This window comes from Armigeres subalbatus, chromosome 1, assembly GCF_024139115.2.
Source record: "Armigeres subalbatus isolate Guangzhou_Male chromosome 1, GZ_Asu_2, whole genome shotgun sequence".
NCBI lineage: Eukaryota > Metazoa > Arthropoda > Insecta > Diptera > Culicidae > Armigeres > Armigeres subalbatus.
The window spans coordinates 305540323-305563564 of record NC_085139.1 but is presented as its reverse complement, the minus strand read 5'-3'; the positions used below and the strand labels follow the sequence as shown (position 1 = coordinate 305563564).

Genomic DNA, 23242 nt, shown 5'->3' with positions numbered 1-23242 from the left:
CTTCACCGCGCAGTTCCATGCTGGTTCAACCAGAACTTCCCCTCAAGGATCGTCTGCCAGACGCGATGATCGCACGCCGCTCGCCGGCTTATAATAGGTCATACCTGCCTACCGGTGAGCTCGCTCGGCTAAACTAAAAAGCACGTGCTTTATCGTGCCACGTTAGACGGAGGCAACATTATTGTTTTGTTCGCATATAGGGCGCTTGGAGCCCATTAACTGACCGGGCTGAGTCGCTTATATATTGATCACACCGTACAGGTGCAACGCTTTTTTTGCACCCAGGACTTCAACCGAGCTGGGTCGTCGCCGCGTGATCCCATGCTCAGTACGTCTAACGACATTTCGGCCAAATTTTGCATCACCCACCTTCTTAATCGGAACCGTTTCGAAAACTTCACACATTCGAGTTGCGTTTAATTTTGTTTGTTTGCTGAGGACATCGTTCGGAACGAGAAAGCTATTATCACTTCTACCTACTTTGTGCGATGTCCAAAAAATAAATCACTAGTGCGTGATTGTGATTAAATAAGCAAAGCTGGAATCTAGAACTCGTGCGCCTTTAGCGATTAGTGCTGCGCAGTGTGATCGACTGTGCGGAAGATGGGTTCCGGCGCTGTTCGGTTAGCGGTCGTATTGAGTTTGGTTGGAGTAGTGTTGGAGACGGCCCAGGCACAAAGCGTCCAAGGCGGTGGGCGACCCAGCTATCGACTTCCGCGGGAAGTTATTCCGGAGCATTACGATCTGGAGGTGCATACCCATCTGGGCGACGATGGCGAAGGGTTCCGCTTCTTCGGTGTTGTTAACATTACGGTGAGTGTGCCGATCATCGAAATAGCTGTTTCGTAATTCAAAGTATCGAACATGAAGTATCGTATCTGAAAGTTTCATTATACTTATATGTTCTCTAAAAAGTGCTTTAATTGACAGCATGACTCTTCAGACTTAGAAAGTTTGATTAGCTTGCAAGGTGCCAATTAAAAATATTATTGCATGTGATGACTTGCATTAAATCGGGAGAAATGTATGAATGTTCGATTTGAGTTCTTTATTGAATTCTGATGTAGCTGCATGCAGGTCAGTTCCACGAAGCGGAACAGCTAATCAACGAAGTCGAGATAACAATACAGCATATTTTTTCAAAGAAGAGAAATACGAACAAAACCAGATTCTTATTTGAGAAAAGGTAACATATTATGACTACAGTGTTGACCCGATTTTGTCACTACCCGATTTTGTCTACCCCCGATTTTGTCACGTTTTCGACCCGATTTTGTCACCACAAAAAAGATTGTCATTCTTTTTATTTTCTTAAACAACATTAATTTTCATGAAATTACTTTCACCGCCTGTAGTCTATTACGAACGACTTCTGAGTACTTGGGAAATATTCTGCAAGCAATTTCGACAATAAATAATGGGTACCGTTCACGCATTTGACCTTTCCAAGGCATAAAATGATTCATATTTGTGGAATGAATTTAAAAAAATGAAAATATTTTTTTTTCCAATTTTGTCCCAAAATTCATCAGAGGGGTGATAAAATCGGGATATTACTGTATAGGTTTCGAATACGTAACTCAATCTGATCCTTTGATCCGTGTTTACAATTTCTCATTAGGGGACACTGGGAAACTTGATCCTTTTTTCTCATTGCCGATGTTGTATACCTTCCAGCTACGTACCTTCTTCGTCAAAGTTTTTCGGTATCTTTCAGACTATATGCTAACATATTGAGTCACGTGATTGACGATGAGTTAAAGCCGCTAAGGCAAAAATGTGAAAAAGTGCGTTTTCTCATACTAATCTCCATGTAAATTTAAAACGTGATGCGGAAAGCGAGGACGCAAGCAATCAAGCCCATATTTAGCACAGTTGATTGGGGTTTCAAAACGATTTAGAAAAACCTTGATCTCATTTGATTGGATGCGTTTTTCCGTACAACTGCGCCCCACTCTAATGGATACGTTTGCGAGCCTTTTGACAGTTTTCCCTTGGGTGGCGTTAAATTTTTGTATGGGTGACAAATGAGGGATCAAATGTCCCCATGTTGACGCAACAACTTGACTTCCAAACATCCTAAAATTGTGATGGAGTGTTGACATTTTGACCAGTACAGATTATTTAGCATTTTTTATTACCAGATTAAGGACAGAGTGGCCTGGGCTGCACATAAAGATCTCCTCCATTTAGATTGGTCCATGGCTACACGTCGCCAACCACGCAGTCTGCGGAGGGTCCGCAAATCGTCCTCACCTGATCGATCCACCCTGCTCGCTATGCACCTCGCCTTCTTGTTCCCGGCGGATCGTTGTCGAGAACCATTTTCACCGGATTACTGTCCGAATTCTGGCTACGTTCCCGGCCCACCGCAGTCTTACGATTTTCGCGGTGTAGAAGATGGATGGTTTGCCCAACTGCTGGTGCAACTCGTGGTTCTTTCGCCTCCTCCATGTACCGCCCGCCATCTGCACCCCACCATAGATGGTACGCAGCACTTTCCTTTCGAAAACTCCAAGTGCGCGTTGGTCCTCCACGAGCATCGTCCAGGTCTCGTGTTTGCGTTTTGTAGATTGTCAGTTTGATACGGCGGCGAACTCTATTCGATCGGAGTGTCTTGCGGAGTCCAAAGTACGTAAGATTTCCAGCCACTATGCGTCTCCGAATTTCTCTGCTGGTATCATTTTCGTCAGTCACCAGTGAGCCCAAGTACAAGAATTCTTCAACCACCTCGATTTCGTCACCACCGATAGAAGCTCGTGGTGGGTGGCTTACATTGACCTCTGTTTAGCTTTGCTTTTCAGTCTGATGTAGGCTTCCTCCATCATCTCAAAGTTACGTGCTATGATATCAATGTCGTTGGCGAAACCAAATAACTTTACGGACTTCGTGAAAATCGTACCACTTGTGTCAATCCCTGCCCTTCGTATTACTACCTTCAAAGCGATGTTGAATAGCAGACACGAAAGACCATCACCTTGCCGTAACCCTCTGCGTGTTTTGAAGGGTCTCGAGAATGCCCCTGAAACTCGAACTTCGTACATCACCCAATCCATCGACGCCTTGATCAACCTTATCAGTTTATCCGGACATCCGTGCTCGTGCATTAGCTGCCATACCTGGTCCCGATCAATTGTATCATATGCGGCTTTGAAATCGATAAATACCTGTCGTATGGCAAACGTACTGCCTCACGAGCTCTCTTGCAATTGGTGCTTTTCGGCGGCATGAAATTTGGTAGAGTACCTTGTAGGCGGCCTTCAGAAATGTGATTGCGCGGTAGTAGCTACAATCCAACTTATCGCCTTTTTTGAAGATGAAACAAACGACACCTTTCATCCACTCCTGCGGCAGAAACTCATCCTCCCAAACCTTGGTAATTACCGAGTGCCTCACCACCGTGTTTAAACAGCTCTCCTGGTCAATTCCAGGGGCTTTGTTGTTTTTCAGTCGGCCGATCTCCTCCTGGATTTCCTGAAGATTCCGAGCCGGAAGTCGCACGTCCTGCGCGCTGCTCCTAGGTCCATCACCATACCGCCATCTTCGTCTGCCACATAGCCATTCAGGTGTTCTTCGTAGTGCTGCCGCCACCTTTAGATCACCTCACGCTCATTCGTAAGAAGGTTTCCATTTATATCTTTACACATATCAGGCTGTGCCACGTGGCCCTTACGTGAACGGTTTAACTTCTCATAGAACGTGTGTTATTAGAACGATAAAGTAGCTCCGTCTCTTCACTGTCTCGATCTTCCTGCTGGCGCTTTTTCCTCCGAAAAGTCGATATTGTCTGTTCCAAACCCGTTTGTATCGTGCCTCGTTTGCTCTCGTGTGGTGTTGCAGCAATCACGCCCATGCTGCATTCTTCTCCTCAACTAACTGCTCACATTCGCCGTCATACCAGTCGTTTCTTTGATCCGGGGGCACTGTGCCTAGTGCAGCGGTTGCGGTGCTTCCGATGGCGGATCGAATATCTCTCCAGCCATCTTCAAGAGATGCTGCGCCTAGCTGCTCTTCCGTTGGGAGTGCCGCTTCCAGCTGCTGCGCGTAGTCTTGGGCTAGTCTACCGTCTTGCAGCCGCCCAATGTTTAGCCGCGGCGGACGACTCCGACGCGTGTTGATCACCGTCGAGAGTTTTGAGCGCAGACATACTGCAACGAGATAGTGTTCAGATTCATTCGCACTGCGGCAAGTGCGAACGTTCGTGATGTCGGAAAAGAATTTACCTTAGATTAGAACGTGGTCGATTTGGTTTTCCGTGTGGTCTTGTGGATATTCTTGCGGGGAGGAAAGTGCTTCGGAATACCATTCAGCGGGAGGCTGCAAAGTTTATGCATCGTAGGACGTTGTCGTTCGATGCGGAATGCATAGGCCTATGTATTTTCTCCCTTCCTACCTGAGAGTTCATGTCCCCGATGACGATTTTGACGTCCCGCCGTCCACCATCGTGTGTTTGCTCCAGCTGTGCATAGAACGCTTCTATCTCGTCATCGGATCTCCCTTTGTTTGCATGTTGATAATGCTTCCCAATCACGCGTTGGCGCATTTTGCCCAGCACTATGAATCCGGTTTCCAGCTCGTTTATGGTGCCACACCTTTGGTAGAAGGTAGCCGCTCGATGCCCACACTTTTTGTCCTGTCCAGCAGAATTGCTGCAGCGCTACGACGTCGAAGTTGTGGAGATGTAATTCATCGTAGATTATCCTGTCGCAACCTGCAAAGCCTAGCGACTTGCAGATCCATATTTCAAGCTTCCAATCGTGATCCTTTATTCGTTGCCTAGGTCGTTGCCGATTATATCGAGTCGCATTATCTCTTATATTGTTCGTAATTATTGGTTTTCCAGGCGGCTTATTGGTCCTGCGCAAACCTCCTGTCTCGTCGGAGGGCCGTCGTGTCAGGGCTGTTTAGCGTCCCACCTAATACCAGGATTTGGGCTTGTTCACTTTGAGCGGCACACGGTCGCTTTGGCGGAGCCTGCTTGCGGCTTTTTATAGAGGTTTCACAAAGCCCACTGTCAAACCCCACCACATCCTAGGCAGGCACTACAACTCGTAGATGGCCTGGAGAGGGATCGTCAATCCCTTGGACATAGTTCCTGCTACCCCAGTATAATCAAGGCTAATTATGTTTTTTTTTGCGCGCAGTTACGGCGCGCAGTTGGTATTCAATTGAATGAATCTTTGAAGAAGTAAACTGAGTAAGTCATTTTATGTTTTGAATAATCAGCGAATGTACTTCATGAAAATGAATATTTTGTGCTCTGGTTATGACCATACTAAGTTTTCGGGGCTGCTCTAACGGTATTTCGGCTTTTGATGGAATAGCAAATGATAAGACATCTCTATGAGGGTTCAAAAAAACGCCCAGCACTTTTTCGCTTTCGGTGCCTTTGTCTTGGTGATAATGCACTGATTTGGTGGTTGTTGCTTCCCCTAGATCTTCAATTACCAGCGGCGAATTCGATGTCCAATTTCTAACTTCGAAACCCGCTTGAGTGTTGATGGTTCGCACCTTCTTTGATCTCCGTAATGTTTCCTCCTCGGTGTCCCAACTGTCGAAATAGTCGTCCACATACGTCCGATTATCGATGGTGTTCAAGCTTCATCATTAAGATGATAGAGAAATCCTACTGTACCAGATTGGTAGCAACGTCATAACAATTGCCGTCATAATATTCCAATATTTGTAGTCGAATGTGCATATGAATGTGCTTTTGAATTGTTTCGCATATGTGCTCTATTGTTTTAGCTTCTGTAGTATGTGTGAAAATGTATGCCATTATAAATAAGGCCTATAAAACCGGCAAGCAGATAGGCAATAGGCAAGAGTCCGTCTTCGGTCTTTGCGACTCGCAGTCCAAGCAACATAGTCTGTTCGTCACCTAGTTAAATAATCTCGCGTTGGCAGTTAAATTCAAATCCAAATCGTGATCAAAGTAAGATCCAATCTTTGTTAGTCAAGTTAATTTTAATTTAGTCCATTAGTAGAAGATAAAATTGGGTTTCAATCAATAACAGTGTCGTTATTAGTGTGAACAATCTATCAGAAAACTTGGTCACATTACTGGACAATTATCTCCCAAAAAGAAGGTTTAAAGTAGTGATGGACGAAATGGTTCAATTAAGTGAGCGACTCTGAGCCAAGCATTCACTTGAATGAGCCGACTCATTAATTACAAAGTAGTTTTTTTGCATATGAAGCATAAAAGCAAAATGTTTCATATCTTGTATATTCAACTGTTTTTTTATGTGCTTGTGCAAGTGCTTGTTTACAATACAAATTCGAACAGTCAAAAGTTCGTCTAAATCCATTTACATTTTGAATCAGAAAACTGTGAAAAGATATGTGCTCTTTGCTCTCCCATTTCACTCGGATAAATTTTGTTTCTTTTTCACATCATAACATCGAAACACTCATCCTCGACGAATGAGTTTCAGCGAAATTCTCGTCAACGTCGATAATTGCATTAATCGATGAATCATTTGAATTTAGATTCTTGCTGAGCTACTCATCAGGCCCTCATTAGCCGTGCGGTAAGACGCGCGGCTACAAAGTAAGACCATGCTGAAGGCTGGGTTAGATTCTCGGTCCGGTATAGGAAATTTTCGGGTGGAAGTTTTCTCGACTTCCCTGGGCATAAAAGTATCATCGTGTTAGCCTCATGATAAACGAATGCAAAAATGGTAACTTGGCTTAGAAACATCGCAGTTAATAACTGTGAAAGTGCTTAATGAACACTAAGGTGCGAGGCGGCTCTGTCCCAGTGGGGGGTGTAATGCCAATAAGAAGAAGAAGAATAAGATGAGCTACTCATGAATCATTCGCAGTATTCGCAGTGGTAAACGCACATCAACTCTAATGACCGTCGCTATTTTTAATTTTTGAATTATCTACAATTCTTTATATCGCCTAATCAACCCTGCCAGCAGTTTATAACAAAGTTTCTAGATGATTTCCGGCGTAAATCTAGCATTACACCACGGGAATCTCGCTCTTGGATTTTGTTCCCCGTTTTTTAAAAATGGCAGGATGGAGGCAGGGTTTCGGCACAGAGAATCGAAATTCCGGCCTGTTATTTTAACGACGCAGCGGAGAACAACGTCGGGTATGTGGGACGAAGTCGACGGAACGATTGGTTCGACGAAGAGTGCAGACAGATTCTGGAGGAGAATGACGCAGCGCGGGCGGTTGCGCTGCAGCAAGGAACCCGGCAGAACGTAGAACGTTATAGACGGAAGTGGAGACAGCAGACCCGTCTTTTTCAGCAGAAGAAACGTCGCCTGGAAGAAGCGGAGTGCGAGAAGCTGGAACAGCTGTGCCGTTCTCAAGAAACACGCAAGTTCTACCAGAAGCTCAACGCACCCCGCAAAGGCTTCGTGCCGCGAGTCGAAATGTGCCGGGATAAGGATGGGAGCATCTTGACGGACGAACGTGTGGTGATCGAAAGGTGGAAGCAGCACTACGAGGAACATCTGAATGGCGCTGAGATTACAGGCAGTGAAAGTCAAGGCAGCGAAGGAGATGACTACGTCAGTTCAGCAGACGATGGAAGCCAACCAGCACCTACCTTGAGGGAAGTTAAGGATGCCATCCAACAGCCAAATGATCAATAAAGCAGCTGGTAAGGATGGTATCGGAGCTGAGCTCATCAAGATGGGCCCGGAAAATCTAGCCTGCACAAACTGCTAGTCAGAATCTGGGAAACTGAACAGCTACCGGAGAAGTGGAAGGAAGAGGTTATATGCCCCATCTACAAGAAAGGCGACAAGCTGGAGTGTGAGAATTTTGGAGCGATCACCATCTTTAATGCCGCCTACGAAGTGATATCCCAGATCATCTTCCGTCGTCTGTCACCATATGTGAATGAGTTCGTGGGAAGTTATCAATCCCGCTTCGTTGACGGCCGCTCGACAACGGACCAGATCTTTACTGTACGGCAAATCCTTCAAAAATGCCGTGAATACCAGGTCCCAACGCACCATCTGTTCGTTGATTTCAAGGCGGCATACGACAGTATAGACCGCGTAGAACTATGGGCAATTATGGACGAGAACAGCTTCCCTGGGAAGCTTACCAGACTGATCAAAGGAACGGTTGATGGTGTGCAAAACTGTGTGAAGATTTCGGGCGAACGATCCAGTTCGTTCGAATCGCGCCGGGGACTAAGACAAGGTGATGGACTTTCGTGCCTATTGTTCTACATTGCGCTAGAAGGTGTCATGCGGAGAGCCGGGTGTAACAGCTGGGGTACGATTTTCAACAGATCCAGTCAATTTATTTGTTTCGCGGATGACATGGACATTGTCGGTCGAACATTTGCAAAGGTGGCAGAACTGTACACCCGCCTGAAACGTGAAGCAACAAAAGTTGGACTGGTGGTGAATGCGTCAAAGACAAAGTACATGCTTGTGGGCGGAACCGAGCGCGACAGGGCCCGCCTGGGAAGCAGTGTTACGATAGACGGGGATACCTTCGAGGTGGTCGAGGAATTCGTCTACCTCGGATCCTTGCTAACGGCTGATAACAATGTTAGTCGTGAAATACGAAGGCGTATCATTTGTGGAAGTCGGGCCTACTACGGGCTCCAAAAGAAACTGCGGTCAAAAAAGATTCGCCACCGCACCAAATGTGTCATGTACAAGACGCTAATAAGACCGGTTGTCCTCTATGGACATGAAACATGGACAATGCTCGAGGAGGACTTGCAAGCACTCGGAGTATTCGAGAGACGGGTGCTTAGGACCATCTTTGGCGGTGTGCAAGAAAACGGTGTGTGGCGGCGAAGAATGAACCATGAGCTCGCCCAGCTCTACGGCGAACCCAGTATCCAGAAGGTAGCTAAAGCCGGAAGGGTACGATGGGCAGGGCATGTTGCAAGAATACCGGACAGCAACCCTGCAAAGATGGTGTTTGCTTCTGATCCGGCAGGTACGAGACGACGTGGAGCGCAGCGAGCGAGATGGGCAGACCAGGTGCAGAACGACTTGGCGAGCGTAGGGCGTATTCGAGGATGGAGAGATGCGGCCTCGAACCGTGTATTGTGGCGTCAAATTGTTGATTCAATGTTAACTGTTTAGATGTAGACTAAATAAATGAAATGATGACCAAGGAAAAGCCTTCAATCGTCTGAATCGTAAAAACGGTTGGGCGTCCTTAGAAGCAAGGGACGTTTAAACAAAATTCAGAGTTCTGCACAATGGAATCGCTAGAGTGAGGCAAGATGGATGTATTATATGTATTATTATAAAAAAGAATTAAAGTGTCAAATATATTATTTTTTGTGATAATTTCTCCGCATGCTGCGCCTGGTTGGCTAGTCACCGGACAGACAAACAGGGCTGTTATATATAGTATTGGCGATAAGGCAATAACCCAGGCATTTGTGTCGCTTCATCGTGGAGTGTGTATTCCCGAATCTGTTCAATTCTATATCAATTTTATATCAGTACCTCATACCTGGTAAATGAAAATATATTTTTTCCTTTCTTATACAAAAAAAAATGTACCAAAAGGCTATCATTTCCATCCTTTTCAACCTTTTTATATGAGGTTCGAAGACCCATATAGTCTTATACAGTGCTGCAAAGTGTCACCGTACAAGTCACGCAAAGCGTGACAATAACAAAATCCAGGTCATGTGTCAAGTACTCAATTGTGATGCTCAATGTGGATCTCACATGCTTGGTGTAACGATCACCATGAAAGTGACATTTTAGCAACTAGCGCTTGGTCACTCACCATGTCTTCACTTCTTCTGCCTGTGATCACCAGCATGAATGATAGGAAAACTTTCCTGATGTTGTGGTTGTCATATCCATGTCATCTTGACTATCGTGATGATCACTTGACCTATGCGGTGTTTGGTTCGAAATCAACGCTCGACAGCAATGGAATAATCCACTTAGCGGAATTGATGGATTTTTGCTGTGATAAAAATGCATGAAGCCAAAATAGAATTTTTGGGAACATTTAAGTGTTCTTATTGTTTATATTGACTTTTTGTGCAATATTTTAAGAGGTGCTATTAAAAGAAAAGTACATACATAGTTTTTCCAAATTTGATCCAGACTATCTTTTGAAAAAGGCCAAATTTTTTTTTATTGATTTTTTCAAATGGATACAATTAAAAAACGACGCATCCTACAAAAAAATGTTGTATGGGTGACTATCGCAAAATCAGTCAAAGTTTCTAATAAAGATATCGGAAACAATTCAAATTGAGCCCTACACTGAAAAAAAAAACAGTTTCAACAGTTTCAAAAATTAAAACTCGATTTGCGAAAAAACGCTTTTTTTGATTTGTATGAAATTGTGTCTCAAGATAGGTGATTATGTTCCCTACCAACCGTCCATACATCGCAAGCTTGACACTTTTAAGGGAAAAAAGTTTTTCTAACAAAAAATGTTTCTTGTCGGAATTGATTTTTTTTTTTCAGTGTCAAGCAGTGTCAGTGGATTTAACATATACATACATATATTAAAATATTCCTGAACAGTCAACAGGGTACAATATTTAGGTCGTAACTAATCGCAACGGATAAAAATACACTGAAAAAGACTCTTATATACAATCAGCTCGACGAACTGAGCTATTGTCTGTTTGTCCTTGTATATGTGTTTGTGCATATGAGGCATGCAAAAATTGTTGTCAAGCTTTCATCTTCAACCGACTTCAATTGAGTGCAAGAAACAGCTGCTATGGACAGTATGAGGCGATCACGTCCTTACAGTCAATTCAGGATTAGTTTGACACTCATTGTTATAAGAGACCAAGGAATGCTCTGCATGTCCGTGAGTGCCACGGGAAAGGAATCGTTGGTTAGTTGAAAAGGTAAATCATGTGAGTAAGCGACTAAATATTTATTGTAAACTAAATTATTTAGAAAACTCAAAGACGAAAACCTTGTTTCAAATCAATCCAACGCAAAATCAATGTGCTTTGTTTAATAAGCTATTACAACACGATCGATTCTGCAATTTTATGCTCTTCGATGCAGACATTATTTTTTTCACTTCGTGTTCTCCCGCACTAGCTGGCGTGACCAGCATCAACACGATCAATCGCACACTGATTAAATAAATTTCTTCTCCGCGAGGCAGATTTTTTTAGTTACCGTTTCCCCACACTAGCTGCATGTGCGTGACCAGCAGCAATACGATCGATTCCGCACTAAATAATGTTGAGCTCAATAATGTTGTAGAGAATCTTCAATCTTCTAAAAAATTTATTCGTACTTTTAGGTAAGAATCGAATTGTTGTTTGAACGAGAAAAGATTGCATTTTGTTTTCCTAAGGGCCTTCTTAGCTCGGTGCTTACCCATTCGCTTAAACCTGGTTTGCGACCTAAGCGCAGGTGAAGCAATCGGTCTTTTATTAGAAAGAATCGGAACCCATGCCTCAGCTTTGCCTTTTTGACAAAGTTATACTGATCAGATTAATATCTGTTTACATTTTCACTCAGCGCCTGACGTTTTAATTGAGTCGGATCAGTTAGGATAGAAATTGACCATAAAAATACTTTTCGTTTTCTGTTAGACATTTCTAACAAAACACGTCAAGACGAGTTTATACAATCCCATTGAATTCCACCACATAATTGTATCTTGACAGATACGTATTTCGACCTCAACAGTAAGGCCGTCTTCAGTGTCTTGTACTTGACTCGACTTGAAGAAAATGATCGCAGCTTACAGTATTTATACTATGCATAGGTATAATAATTTATCTAGGTACTTATCTTACTACGGTGCTTATTTCTACTCGCTTGTTGCGCTTACTGCTTAGGTATAAACTTGAAGAGCCTACCTTAGACCTAAACTCATAATTTAATCCCTTATCAGTTTCCCTCATAGCCTTACTTACTTCTGCAATATGTTCTTTGAACCTTACATCTAACGATCTTTTTGTTTGACCTACATATACTTTATCACACTGTGAACAATTAATTTGATAAACCCCAAGTGAAAACATTCCACTAAAAAGCTCAAAATAATTTTCTTATCAAAATGGCATCCAAGCGGAACGAGCGTAGTACTTTTATAGATTTGAAAAGGAGGATCGCAGGTATTCTTAAGGACGTGGCCTTCCTTAAGAAGTGCCAAAAGGAGAGGCTGACTCCTGTCAGCCATAGGATTAAGATGGGAGCTCACATCCCAAAATCTATCAGTAAGAGGGCGGAATCGGATTTGTTGAAGTTGTCAATCAAGGGACACTATGCCAAGCTAGAGAGGTTGAACTTGGAGTGCTACAACCTGCACCTCAAGCTGGCAAAGGAGAACCAAGATTCTTTCGACATATTCCTAAAGAAGGTACAGCGGGCCGAAGAGTGTGAAGCGGACAGGAAGAGGAGACTGCACAAAAAGAAATTGACCATTCTACGAGGGAAATCAGCGACGGAAAGTAGAACGACTAACCCCACAGTACAAATGGTCGAGGGATTCGTTGTTAACCGTTCGACACAGCAGTTTACGGAGGAACAATTAGCACAACTGAACAAGGGGTTAGGGTATGCGACAAACCAGAAAGCGGACCTAGAGCAGAGAATCGTGGATACTGAGACAGCGATTTCACGAAATGTTGATCAACGGGACCAGAATAGTATGAGAAACATCGTAGCAGACGCCATCAAAGCAGGACATCATGGGACATCGAACAAAGACGAGAGGAGGATTTTAAAGGAGTTAAAGGAGAAACCAGTTTACTACATGAAGGCGGACAAAGGAAACGCAGTGGTGATAATGGACAAAGAGGACTACGATGAACAGATGACGACAAAAATCAACGGAGGACCATACAGGCATTTGAGAGTGGACCCACTACCCGGACTAATCCGACTTACGGACAAAACGATAAAGGAATGCAAGACGATCATCGGAGAAGCCCGGGTTAAAATGACGAACCCTATGTTACCAAGGATCAAAGGACTACCAAAGATACATAAGCCAGGTACAGAGATGCGAGAAATAGTTTCATCAGTGGGATCCCCTACACAAAACTTGGCCAAGTGGTTAGTCAAGGAGTTCCAGAGTATGCCGAAGCCGTTCCCCAGCAGATCAGTTGTAAACACCCAGGAGTTCACCAAGAGGATATTGGAATCAGGAAACATTGGAGAAGAGGACATCATGGTATCATTCGACGTAGCGGCATTGTTCCCAAGCGTTCCAGTGAAGGATGCTCTGAACCTTTTGGAGGATTGGCTACTAGGACAACAGACGGATACAGCATGGCGAGGAAAGGTAAAAATGTATCTCAAGCTTGCAAGATTATGCATGAATGAGAACTACTTTACATTCCGTGGAAGCTTCTACAAACAAACGAAGGGTGCACCTATGGCAAATCCGCTATCACCGTTTTTGTGTGAATTATTCATGGCGAATTTGGAGGACAACCTAGAGGAACAAGGAGTACTACCCGATAAATGGTGGAGATACGTGGACGACATTTTCAGCATCATCAACCGGAAAGATCTACCCAGGATTTTGGAAGCGATAAACAACGTGCATAAAGACATCAAATTCACCCACGAGGAGGAAAAGGGAGGTAAATTACCTTTCTTGGATCTACTGGTTATCAAGGGAACAAATGCAACATTAGACTTCGAAATCTACAGGAAGCCCACCAACACCATGAGAGTCATCCCATACACATCAAATCATTCGTATCAGCACAAAATGCCAGCTTTTCATCACATGATCCACAGGATGCAGACGATTCCCCTGAGCGAAGAAGGAAAAACGAAGGAGCTACAACACATCTTGGAAACAGCGAGGATCAATGGATACAAGGAAAGAACAATACAAGCAATCATCAACAAGAAGCAGAGGAACCTACGGAAAAACGAACTGACAACACTAACACCGATCGATGAACCGCTGAAGAGGGTATCGGTCCCATATGATCGACACATCACCCACCAGCTACGCCATCGACTGAGGAAATTCGGCATCGATTTAGTATTCTCCAGCAGAAGCAATCAACTGAAGACACTGTTGGGCTCAACAAAGGATAGAGTAGAAATGTTAAATAAGGCCGGGGTTTATCAAATTAATTGTTCACAGTGTGATAAAGTATATGTAGGTCAAACAAAAAGATCGTTAGATGTAAGGTTCAAAGAACATATTGCAGAAGTAAGTAAGGCTAAGAGGGAAACTGATAAGGGATTAAATTATGAGTTTAGGTCTAAGGTAGCTGAACATGTATATCAGGAAAATCATTCAATTACGACATCAAACATTAAAATTTTAAGAAATGTCTCTTCTCCGTGGAAACTTGATGTTGCTGAGAGCTTGGAAATCTACCGACAGGTACAAACGCGGTTGTTGAATAAAGATCAAGGAAATGGTAGCTCCTGGCTCTTCAAGTTTATACCTAAGCAGTAAGCGCAACAAGCGAGTAGAAATAAGCACCGTAGTAAGATAAGTACCTAGATAAATTATTATACCTATGCATAGTATAAATAGTGTAAGCTGCGATCATTTTCTTCAAGTCGAGTCAAGTACAAGACACTGAAGACGGCCTTACTGTTGAGGTCGAAATACGTATCTGTTAAGATACAATTAAGTGGTGGAATTCAATGGGATTGTATAAACTCGTCTTATAGCAAGTGAAGACATTCCACTAAAAAGCTCAAAATAATTTTCTTAACTAAAGACGTTTTATAGCAGAAAACTAAATAAGAACTGTTTGACTCAGAATGGGATTATGCAGTAAGCGTTAAAATAAAAACTTGTATAACATAACGTTTTTAAAACAGCTTTATAATTTTGTTCAGCGGCACAGCCAAATTTTTTGATAGTACATAACAGTATGGCTGAGTTTATTTTTTTCGAAATTCCGTTAAAAGCTGGTTTTTTTTCTAGCGAAATTTTTGTAATTTACGAAACGTAATCGAGAAAACAGATTTCGCCATGCTCAAATTCCGCGGAATTTCGTTTCGAACCACCTGTAACGAAATTTTTCGAAATTCCGCATATGCTTAGCATGCAGTTCTTAACCTAAATATTCACCCAACCAGAGATTGCAACATTTTATTGCAATCTTGCATTAGTTTCGCGTACATTTCGTCATAATTTGCGACATATGCACTGCACAGATTGTATTGAGTAGACGGCAGGCCCTTGCATTAGGTTCGAGAAAATAAGAACTGGTTATGTATTAGTGTCTTCATTGAATCTAATTTTACACTCCTCTATCAGCTGTATACTTCGACAACCTCAGCAACCTTACAAAGAAATTCGGTCTAAGACCGGTATTGAACCCGGACCCTCCACGCTTAGCACATATACACTGATGATTCTGGTTGTTCTAGGAGGAGCCAACGAGATTCGTTTGGATATATTGATCAAAACCAAATAAACCGAGTTAATGCAATGAGCTGTATTAACAAAGCGACCGTGTGCCGCTCAAAGCGCACAAGCCCAAGTCCTGGTGTTAGGTGGGACGCTAAACAGCCCTGACACGACGGCCCTCCGACGAGACAGGAGGTTTGCGCAGGCCCAATAAGCCGCCTAGAAAACCAATCATTACGAACAATATAAGAGATAATGCGACTCGATATAATCGGCAAAGACCTAGGCGACGAATACAGGATCACGATTGGAAGCTTGGAACATGGAATTGCAAGTCGCTAGGTTTCGCAGGTTGCGACAGGATGATCTACGATGATTTACATCCCCGCAACTTCGACGTTGTGGCGCTGCAGGAGATTTGCTGGACAGGACAGAAAGTGTGGAAAAGCGGGCATCGAGCGGCTACCTTCTACCAAAGCTGTGGCACCACCAACGAGCTGGGAACCGGCTTCATAGTGCTGGGTAAGATGCGCCAACGCGTGATTGGGTGGCAGCCAATCAACGCAAGGATGTGCAAGCTGAGGATTAAAGGCCGTTTCTTCAACTATAGCATCATCAACGTGCACTGCCCACACGAAGGGAGACCCGACGACGAGAAAGAAGCGTTCTACGCACAGCTGGAGCAGACATACGATGGATGCCCACTGCGGGACGTTAAAATCGTCATCGGTGACATGAACGCACAGGTAGGAAGGGAGGAAATGTATAGACCGGTCATCGGACCGGATAGTCTGCACACCGTATCGAATGACAACGGCCAACGATGCATAAACTTCGCAGCCTCCCGCGGAATGGTAGTCCGAAGCACCTTCTTTCCCGCAAAAATATCCACAAGGCCACATGGAGATCACCTAACCAAGAAACGGAAAACCAAATCGATCACGTTCTAATCGACGGTAAATTCTTCTCCGACATCACGAATGTCCGCACTTACCGCAGTGCGAATATTGAATCCGACCACTACCTCGTTGCAGTATGCCTGCGCTCAAAACTCTCGACGGTGTACAACACGCGTCGAAGTCGGACGCCGCGGCTTAACATTGGGCGGCTACAAGACGGTAGACTAGCCCAAGAATACGCGCAGCAGCTGGAAGTGGCACTTCCAACGGAAGAGCAGCTAGGCGCAGCGTCTCTTGAAGATGGCTGGAGAGATATTCGATCCGCCATTGGTAGCACCGCAACCGCTGCACTAGGCACGGTGCCCCGGATCAGAGAAACGACTGGTATGACGGCGAATGTGAGCAGTTAGTGGAAGAGAAGAATGCAGCATGGGCGAGATTGCTGCAACACCGCACGAGGGCGAACGAGGCACGATATAAACAGGCGCGGAACAGACAAAACTCGATTTTCCGGAGGAAAAAGCGCCAGCAGGAAGATCGAGACCGTGAAGAAACGGAGCAACTGTACCGCGCTAATAACACACGAAAGTTCTATGAGAAGTTGAACCGTTCACGTAAGGGCCACGTGCCACAGCCTGATATGTGTAAGGACATAAACGGGAACCTTCTTACGAACGAGCGTGAGGTGATCCAAAGGTGGCGGCAGCACTACGAAGAACACCTGAATGGCGTTGTGGCAGACGAAGATGGCGGTATGGTGATGGACCTGGGAGAACGCGCGCAGGACATAATTCTACCGGCTCCGGATCTCCAGGAAATCCAGGAGGAGATTGGCCGGCTGAAGAACAACAAAGCCCTGGGGTTGACCAACTACCAGGAGAGCTATTTAAACACGGTGGTGAGGCACTGGCTAGAGCGCTGCACTGGGTCATTACCAAGATTTGGGAGGAGGAAGTTTTGCCGCAGGAGTGGATGGAAGGTGTCGTGTGTCCCATCTACAAAAAGGGCGATAAGCTGGATTGTAGCAACTACCGCGCAATCACATTGCTGAACGCCGCCTACAAGGTACTCTCCCAAATTTTATGCCGTCGACTAGCACCAACTGCAAGGGAGTTCGTGGGGCAGTACCAGGCGGGTTTTATGGGCAAACGCTCCACCACGGACCAGGTGTTCGCCATTCGCCAAGTACTGCAGAAATGCCGCGAATACAACGTGCCCACACATCATCTATTCATCGACTTCAAAGCCGCATATGATACAATCGATCGGGACCAGCTATGGCAGCTAATGCACGAACACGGTTTTCCGGATAAACTGACACGGTTGATCAAAGCGACGATGGATCGGGTGATGTGCGTAGTTCGAGTTTCAGGGGCATTCTCGAGTCCCTTCGAAACCCGCAGAGGGTTACGGCAAGGTGATGGTCTTTCGTGTTTGCTATTCAACATCGCTTTGGAAGGGTTACGAAGAGCAGGGATTAACACGAGTGGTACAATTTTCAATAAGTCCGTCCAGCTATTTGGTTTCGCCGACGACATAGATATTATGGCACGTAACTTTGAGAAGATGGAAGAAGCCTACATCAGACTGAAGAGGGAAGCTAAGCGGATCGGACTAGTCATCAACACGTCGAAGACGAAGTACATGATAGGCAGAGGTTCAAGAGAAGACAATGTGAGCCACCCACCGCGAGTTTGCATCGGTGGTGACGAAATCGAGGTGGTAGAAGAATTTGTGTACTTGGGCTCACTGGTGACTGCCGAAAATGACACCAGCAGAGAAATTCGGAGACGCATAGTGGCTGGAAATCGTACGTACTTTGGACTCCGCAAGACGCTTCGATCGAATAGAGTTCGCCGCCGTACCAAACTGACAATCTACAAAACGCTAATTAGACCGGTAGTCCTCTACGGACACGAGACCTGGACGATGCTCGTGGAGGACCAACGCGCACATGGAGTTTTCGAAAGGAAAGTGCTGCGTACCATCTATGGTGGGGTGCAGATGGCGGACGGTACATGGAGGAGGCGAATGAACCACGAATTGCATCAGCTGTTGGGAGAACCATCCATCGTTCACACCGCGAAAATCGGACGACTGCGATGGGCCGGGCACGTAGCCAGAATGTCGGACAGTAACCCGGTGAAAATGGTTCTCGACAACGATCCGACGGGCACAAGAAGGCGAGGTGCGCAGCGGGCAAGGTGGATCGATCAGGTGGAAGATGACTTGCGGACCCTCCGTAGACTGCGTGGTTGGCGACGTGTAGCCATGGACCGAGCCGAATGGAGAAGACTCTTATATACCGCACAGGCCACTTCGGCCTTAGTCTGAATAAATAATAATAATGTATTAACAAGTATGACATTCTCTGATCGTTTTGAATGCAAGATTTGATACAAAATGCTTAATACAAAGAATGCCACACAGAATTGTTTTGGGTGTAGATACTTTGATTTGTGTTATGGTTTGGAGTGTCGTCCGATGTCTCTCGTTTCCTCGTGATTTTCAAAATTCAAAAATCGCATCTATACATGGTGGATAACATTTACAATCTCGCAGTGATTGGCTCGTCAAAGCAAAACTGATGATCCCACTTTTGAGCTAATTGTTGATCCACATCAGGTAATTGAAGAAATGAATCTGCATTATTTAATTGAAGATTTGAGCGATATCTTCGATTCATTTATTTAAATTGCACCACCCACAGCCCACATATTTCAGTGAATAGATCTTTGAGCACGGATTGCAGGCAGCTTCATTAATTCATATAATCAATTTGATGCCAACTGAACCTAATTAGGTACTTCTAATCGAATGAAAAATGTTTCTCATGGATTGCAACAGTATGGTTTGTTTGCTTGTTAGGGTTCAAAAATCTAAAATAATTGGAGAAATTTGGTCATTTAGCAGAGCAAGTAGATAGAATAATAAAAAACTTGTTAAACTTCGCTTTTATCTTGGTGGAAAATGTATCCACCGGTTATATCTTTTTTTTTTCCTGTTCGGGTGTGCCACTGCGACCAGTTATTAGATCTATTGTAGCATTCCCCGTATCCTTAGTGTTTAAGTGCATGTCGAATTACTCCATTACTATTGAGAAGCAATGAAGTATCGGTTTCGATACAGTTCTTGTTTTGTTTTCCCAAGAGTACATGACACGGTCCCGCTATTTAGACCCTTCACAGAGAGCAATCTCATTGAAGGCGCGCCCCTTATCAAATCTTTCCTTGAGAAAACAGAACAGTAATACTGTTAATTGGCCATGCATCGGAGCCCTAGCCACATCCTTGTCTTGCTTCTAGAATATCACCAGTAAAGCTACAAACCCGGGATTTAGCTCTATCTACAAGACCATTTCAATCTAGAGAAGTTGTTCAGTAACAAGAATTTCCGTGTGTTCCTCGAACTACCATTGTTTACCAGTTCATGAAGAGTTAGTACATCCATAGAACCCTAACTCGAACTTTTTCTAGCAGTTAATTCAGCCTAGGTCAATGGGCCCTGGTTTTATAACTAATTACTAGAAAATCTGTTTCCGCTGCATACAATTTAGCCTCAAACGAGAGGAATTTGAGTCTTTCAATCATGTGCAGGGTAAAGTTAATTTTGTTATAATTCAAAGCTGCAATTGGTAGAGAGGACTAAATACGATAAATCCTTGAAATACCACAACTTATTGCCCTAGCTTGAAAAATGGATTAAGCTAGGGCTCGGTTTGGTAGATCTTACACCGTAAAACACTACGTAAAAGTGATCTACCAGCTTTACGGGAACCGGTTTTATCTTCCATATGTACCTTCTTTATACGGGACTGATATACGATAATATGCAGTGGACTACCGGCACAGTGGCTATCGGTAATGTTACACATGAGTGATCACCGCAAACAGATCGTTGCTACTGACTGTCTGCAGGCTAGTCTAGACAGATGCTATGTCGATTCTTGTTGCATGCTTAGATTGATATCATTAATAAGGTGCCATATCACTAACTTGTTGTCTTATTCTAATAACAGGTAACATCGATCTACGATTCATCCAATATCACACTACACTCAAAAGATCTCATCATAGACGAAAACCGAACATCAATCATCAACCTGAACGCTTCGCAACCATTACCGATCGCAACGCTCGATTACGATTTGCAAAACGATTTCCTAATCATCCGTATCGACGGAAGCGATCAGATCCAAGCTAACGAACAATACCTGCTAAGCATCCCCTTCGAGGGGGAGCTTAAAAACGATGTAATCGGTTACTACAGAAGCAGTTACGTCGCGTCAGAGAGCGGACAACGATCGTAGGTTCTGAATTGCATTTAACTACCGCTCACTGATGATTTGTTTAATTCCATTTACAGATGGCTTTCGATAACTCAATTTCAAGCGATTCACGCCCGTCGGGCATTCCCCTGCTTCGACGAACCGGAGCTGAAAGCGACCTTCAATATCTCCCTGGGACACCACCAGAAATACAACGCCCTGTCCAATATGCGCCTACTTAGCTCGGAAGCCGCTCCAAACCAGCCGAATTGGGTTGTGGATCGTTTCGAGCAAAGCGTGCTCATGTGTCCCTACCTGGTGTCGTACTCGATCAACGATTACGGCTTTGTGGAAGCTGTCGCCAATAACGCCACCGATGTTACCGTTCGGTCCTGGACCCGCAAGGACGCTCTTGACAATCTACGGTACGCCAACGAAATCGCCGTCAAGTTGATCGAGCGGTACGAGCAAAACTTTCAGCTCAAGTTCCCGCTCCCGAAGCTGGACTTCATCACCATCCCGGATATGCTGTTCGCCGCAATGGAGAATTGGGGCCTCGTCACGTACACGGAAGCCGGCTTGGAATTTTCGCCGGACAGTGGGACTTTGGACGATCAGCACTTTGTGGCTTCGGTTGTGGCTCATGAGGTCGCACACATGTGGTTCGGAAACCTGGTGACCATGCGTTGGTGGACGGATCTGTGGCTCAACGAAGGCTTCGCAAGGTACACGGAATTCCAAGCGGTGGAGTATCTTCACCCGGAGATGCGATCGTTGCAGGAAATCGTGATCGAAGATGTTTTGGAAATTTTCGAATTTGACGCGCTGAACAGCAGTCACCAGGTGTCGATTGCGATTGGTAACCCGGAAACGATTCCGCAGCTGTTCGATTCAATTTCTTATAAGAAAGGGGCCGCGCTGGTGAGGATGATGAACATGTTTTTGGGCGATGAAACGTATCATCGCGGTGTGGGTAGGTATTTGGAGAAATTCAAATTCGGAAATGCTGAACAAGACGACCTGTGGCAGGCTTTGACAGACGAGGCCGAAGAAAGTGGTGATTTCGCGAAAGGTTTCGATGTTAAGACAGTGATGGATACGTGGACTCTCCAGACAGGCTATCCGGTGGTGTACGTTGAACGAGATTACGATCAGCGGACGTTAACTTTTCGACAGATGAGATTCGTGCATGACGAAACAATTGATGACACGGCTTGTTGGTGGATTCCGTTGACCATTTCTTCCTCACAGTATCCGTATTTCAACCAAACACTACCTCAATGCTGGCTGGGCTGTACCAAGGATACAACCCCGTTCTTGACAAATCTACCCTGTCGCACTGAGTGGGTCATGGTCAACAATCAACTCGCAGGTCTGTACAAGGTTCAGTACGATCATCACAACTATCGATTGCTGGCGAATTATTTGAACGGGCAGGACTTCGAGACGATCAACCCGATCAACCGGGCACAACTCGTAGATGACGCCATGGATTTCGCATGGGCAGGAATTCAAGACTATTCGATCGCCTTCTCCCTGTTGAACTATCTACAAAAAGAGGACGAATACGTCCCATGGAAGGCGACGCTGACTAATTTGGAGATTCTCGATCGGGTCCTTCTGCACTCGGATCATTACGACATGTTCAAAGCATACACAAGCCATTTACTGCTGCCGTTGTATACCCGATTGAAAATTTTCGAGGCCAGCACTGCGAGGGATCGTCTGGGCCAGGTAAGGCTTAAGCAATTGGTAACGGATTGGGCCTGCAACATAGACATGGGGGATTGCGTGGTAAACTCGCTGAAGTTGTTCAACCTCTGGGTGACTAGTGGGAAAAACCCGATGCCGTTGGATCTACGATCTTCGGTTTACTGCACCGCCGTACGGGAGGGTTCCCGAGCGGACTGGGAGTTTTTGTGGGATCGCTACCGCGATGTGAGTGTGGTCGGTGCAGACCGTGCGGCCATCGCGGAGGGTTTGGCTTGTACCAGAGATCGAGGGCTGATCGGAAGGCTGTTGGTGTGGTCGGTAGAGGAAGACTCCGAGCTAAGACTGGAGGATACGACGGTGGTGTTCAATGGAATAGCCGATCATAAAGAAGGCGTCGAGATGGCCAGAAGTTTCCTATTTGAGAACATTGACAAGATGGCGGATTAGTAAGTGACAGGTAAAAAGGGCTGTGGAAGGCGAAAAACTTCTTTCTTCTTTTCTTTTTCAGTGTGAATCCGGAAACGTTCGAGTCCCGACTAGCCAGCCACATAAAAGTGTTGGCTAATCAGATTACTTCTGGCGAAGAGTTGGCAAAACTGGTTGAGTTTGTGAATCAGAAGCAGTCGATATTGGCTGGTAATTCGATTGCCATCGGGCAGGCTCTCGAGTTGGCGCGGATAAACATTCAATGGATGGAGAATCGGTCGGAGGGATTCGTAATGTATTTACAACAGCTGCAACAGAAAGATTTCGATGCATCGCAAATGGAGTGGTTCTGATACAGAGTTTTAAATAGCTGTAGAGTGTTATACGAAATAAAAAGTACAATCATTTAATACTGTCACGAAAATCATTGCACCAATTCAATCGAATGACAATTTTTCCCTGGATGATCTTTCTTCAACTAGCTCAAAGTCTTATACGTGATCAAAAATGATTCCTTCAGCCAGCTTAGCGTTTTTGGACTCATACCGTTTTGACTCAAATTCCGAACATGGCTCATATTCCGAACACTCGCTTTTAAATTTTATTCGTATAATTCTCTTCGTAGGATCTTGCATTCATTTGTAATCTT

The 23242-nt window shown here is 44.7% G+C and overlaps 1 protein-coding gene across 1 annotated transcript; it reads left to right on the top strand.

Annotated features, from left to right (window-relative positions):
- Positions 1-288: 288 nt before the first annotated feature.
- Positions 289-23013, top strand: LOC134217317 (aminopeptidase N-like). Its single transcript, XM_062696070.1, has 4 exons — positions 289-813; positions 20206-20492; positions 20553-22613; positions 22676-23013. The coding sequence occupies exons 1-4, from the start codon at positions 604-606 to the stop codon at positions 22944-22946; spliced, it is 2829 nt and encodes a 942-aa protein (XP_062552054.1). The 5' UTR covers positions 289-603; the 3' UTR covers positions 22947-23013.
- Positions 23014-23242: the final 229 nt, after the last annotated feature.

Coding starts and splice junctions, on each gene's coding strand:
- LOC134217317 (XM_062696070.1), top strand. CDS start 604: ATGGGTTCCGGCGCTGTTCGGTTAGCGGTCGTATTGAGTTTGGTTGGA. Junction 20,493..20,552: donor TCAGAGAGCGGACAACGATC/GTAGGTTCTGAA, acceptor TTCCATTTACAG/ATGGCTTTCGATAACTCAAT. Junction 22,614..22,675: donor ATTGACAAGATGGCGGATTA/GTAAGTGACAGG, acceptor TTTCTTTTTCAG/TGTGAATCCGGAAACGTTCG.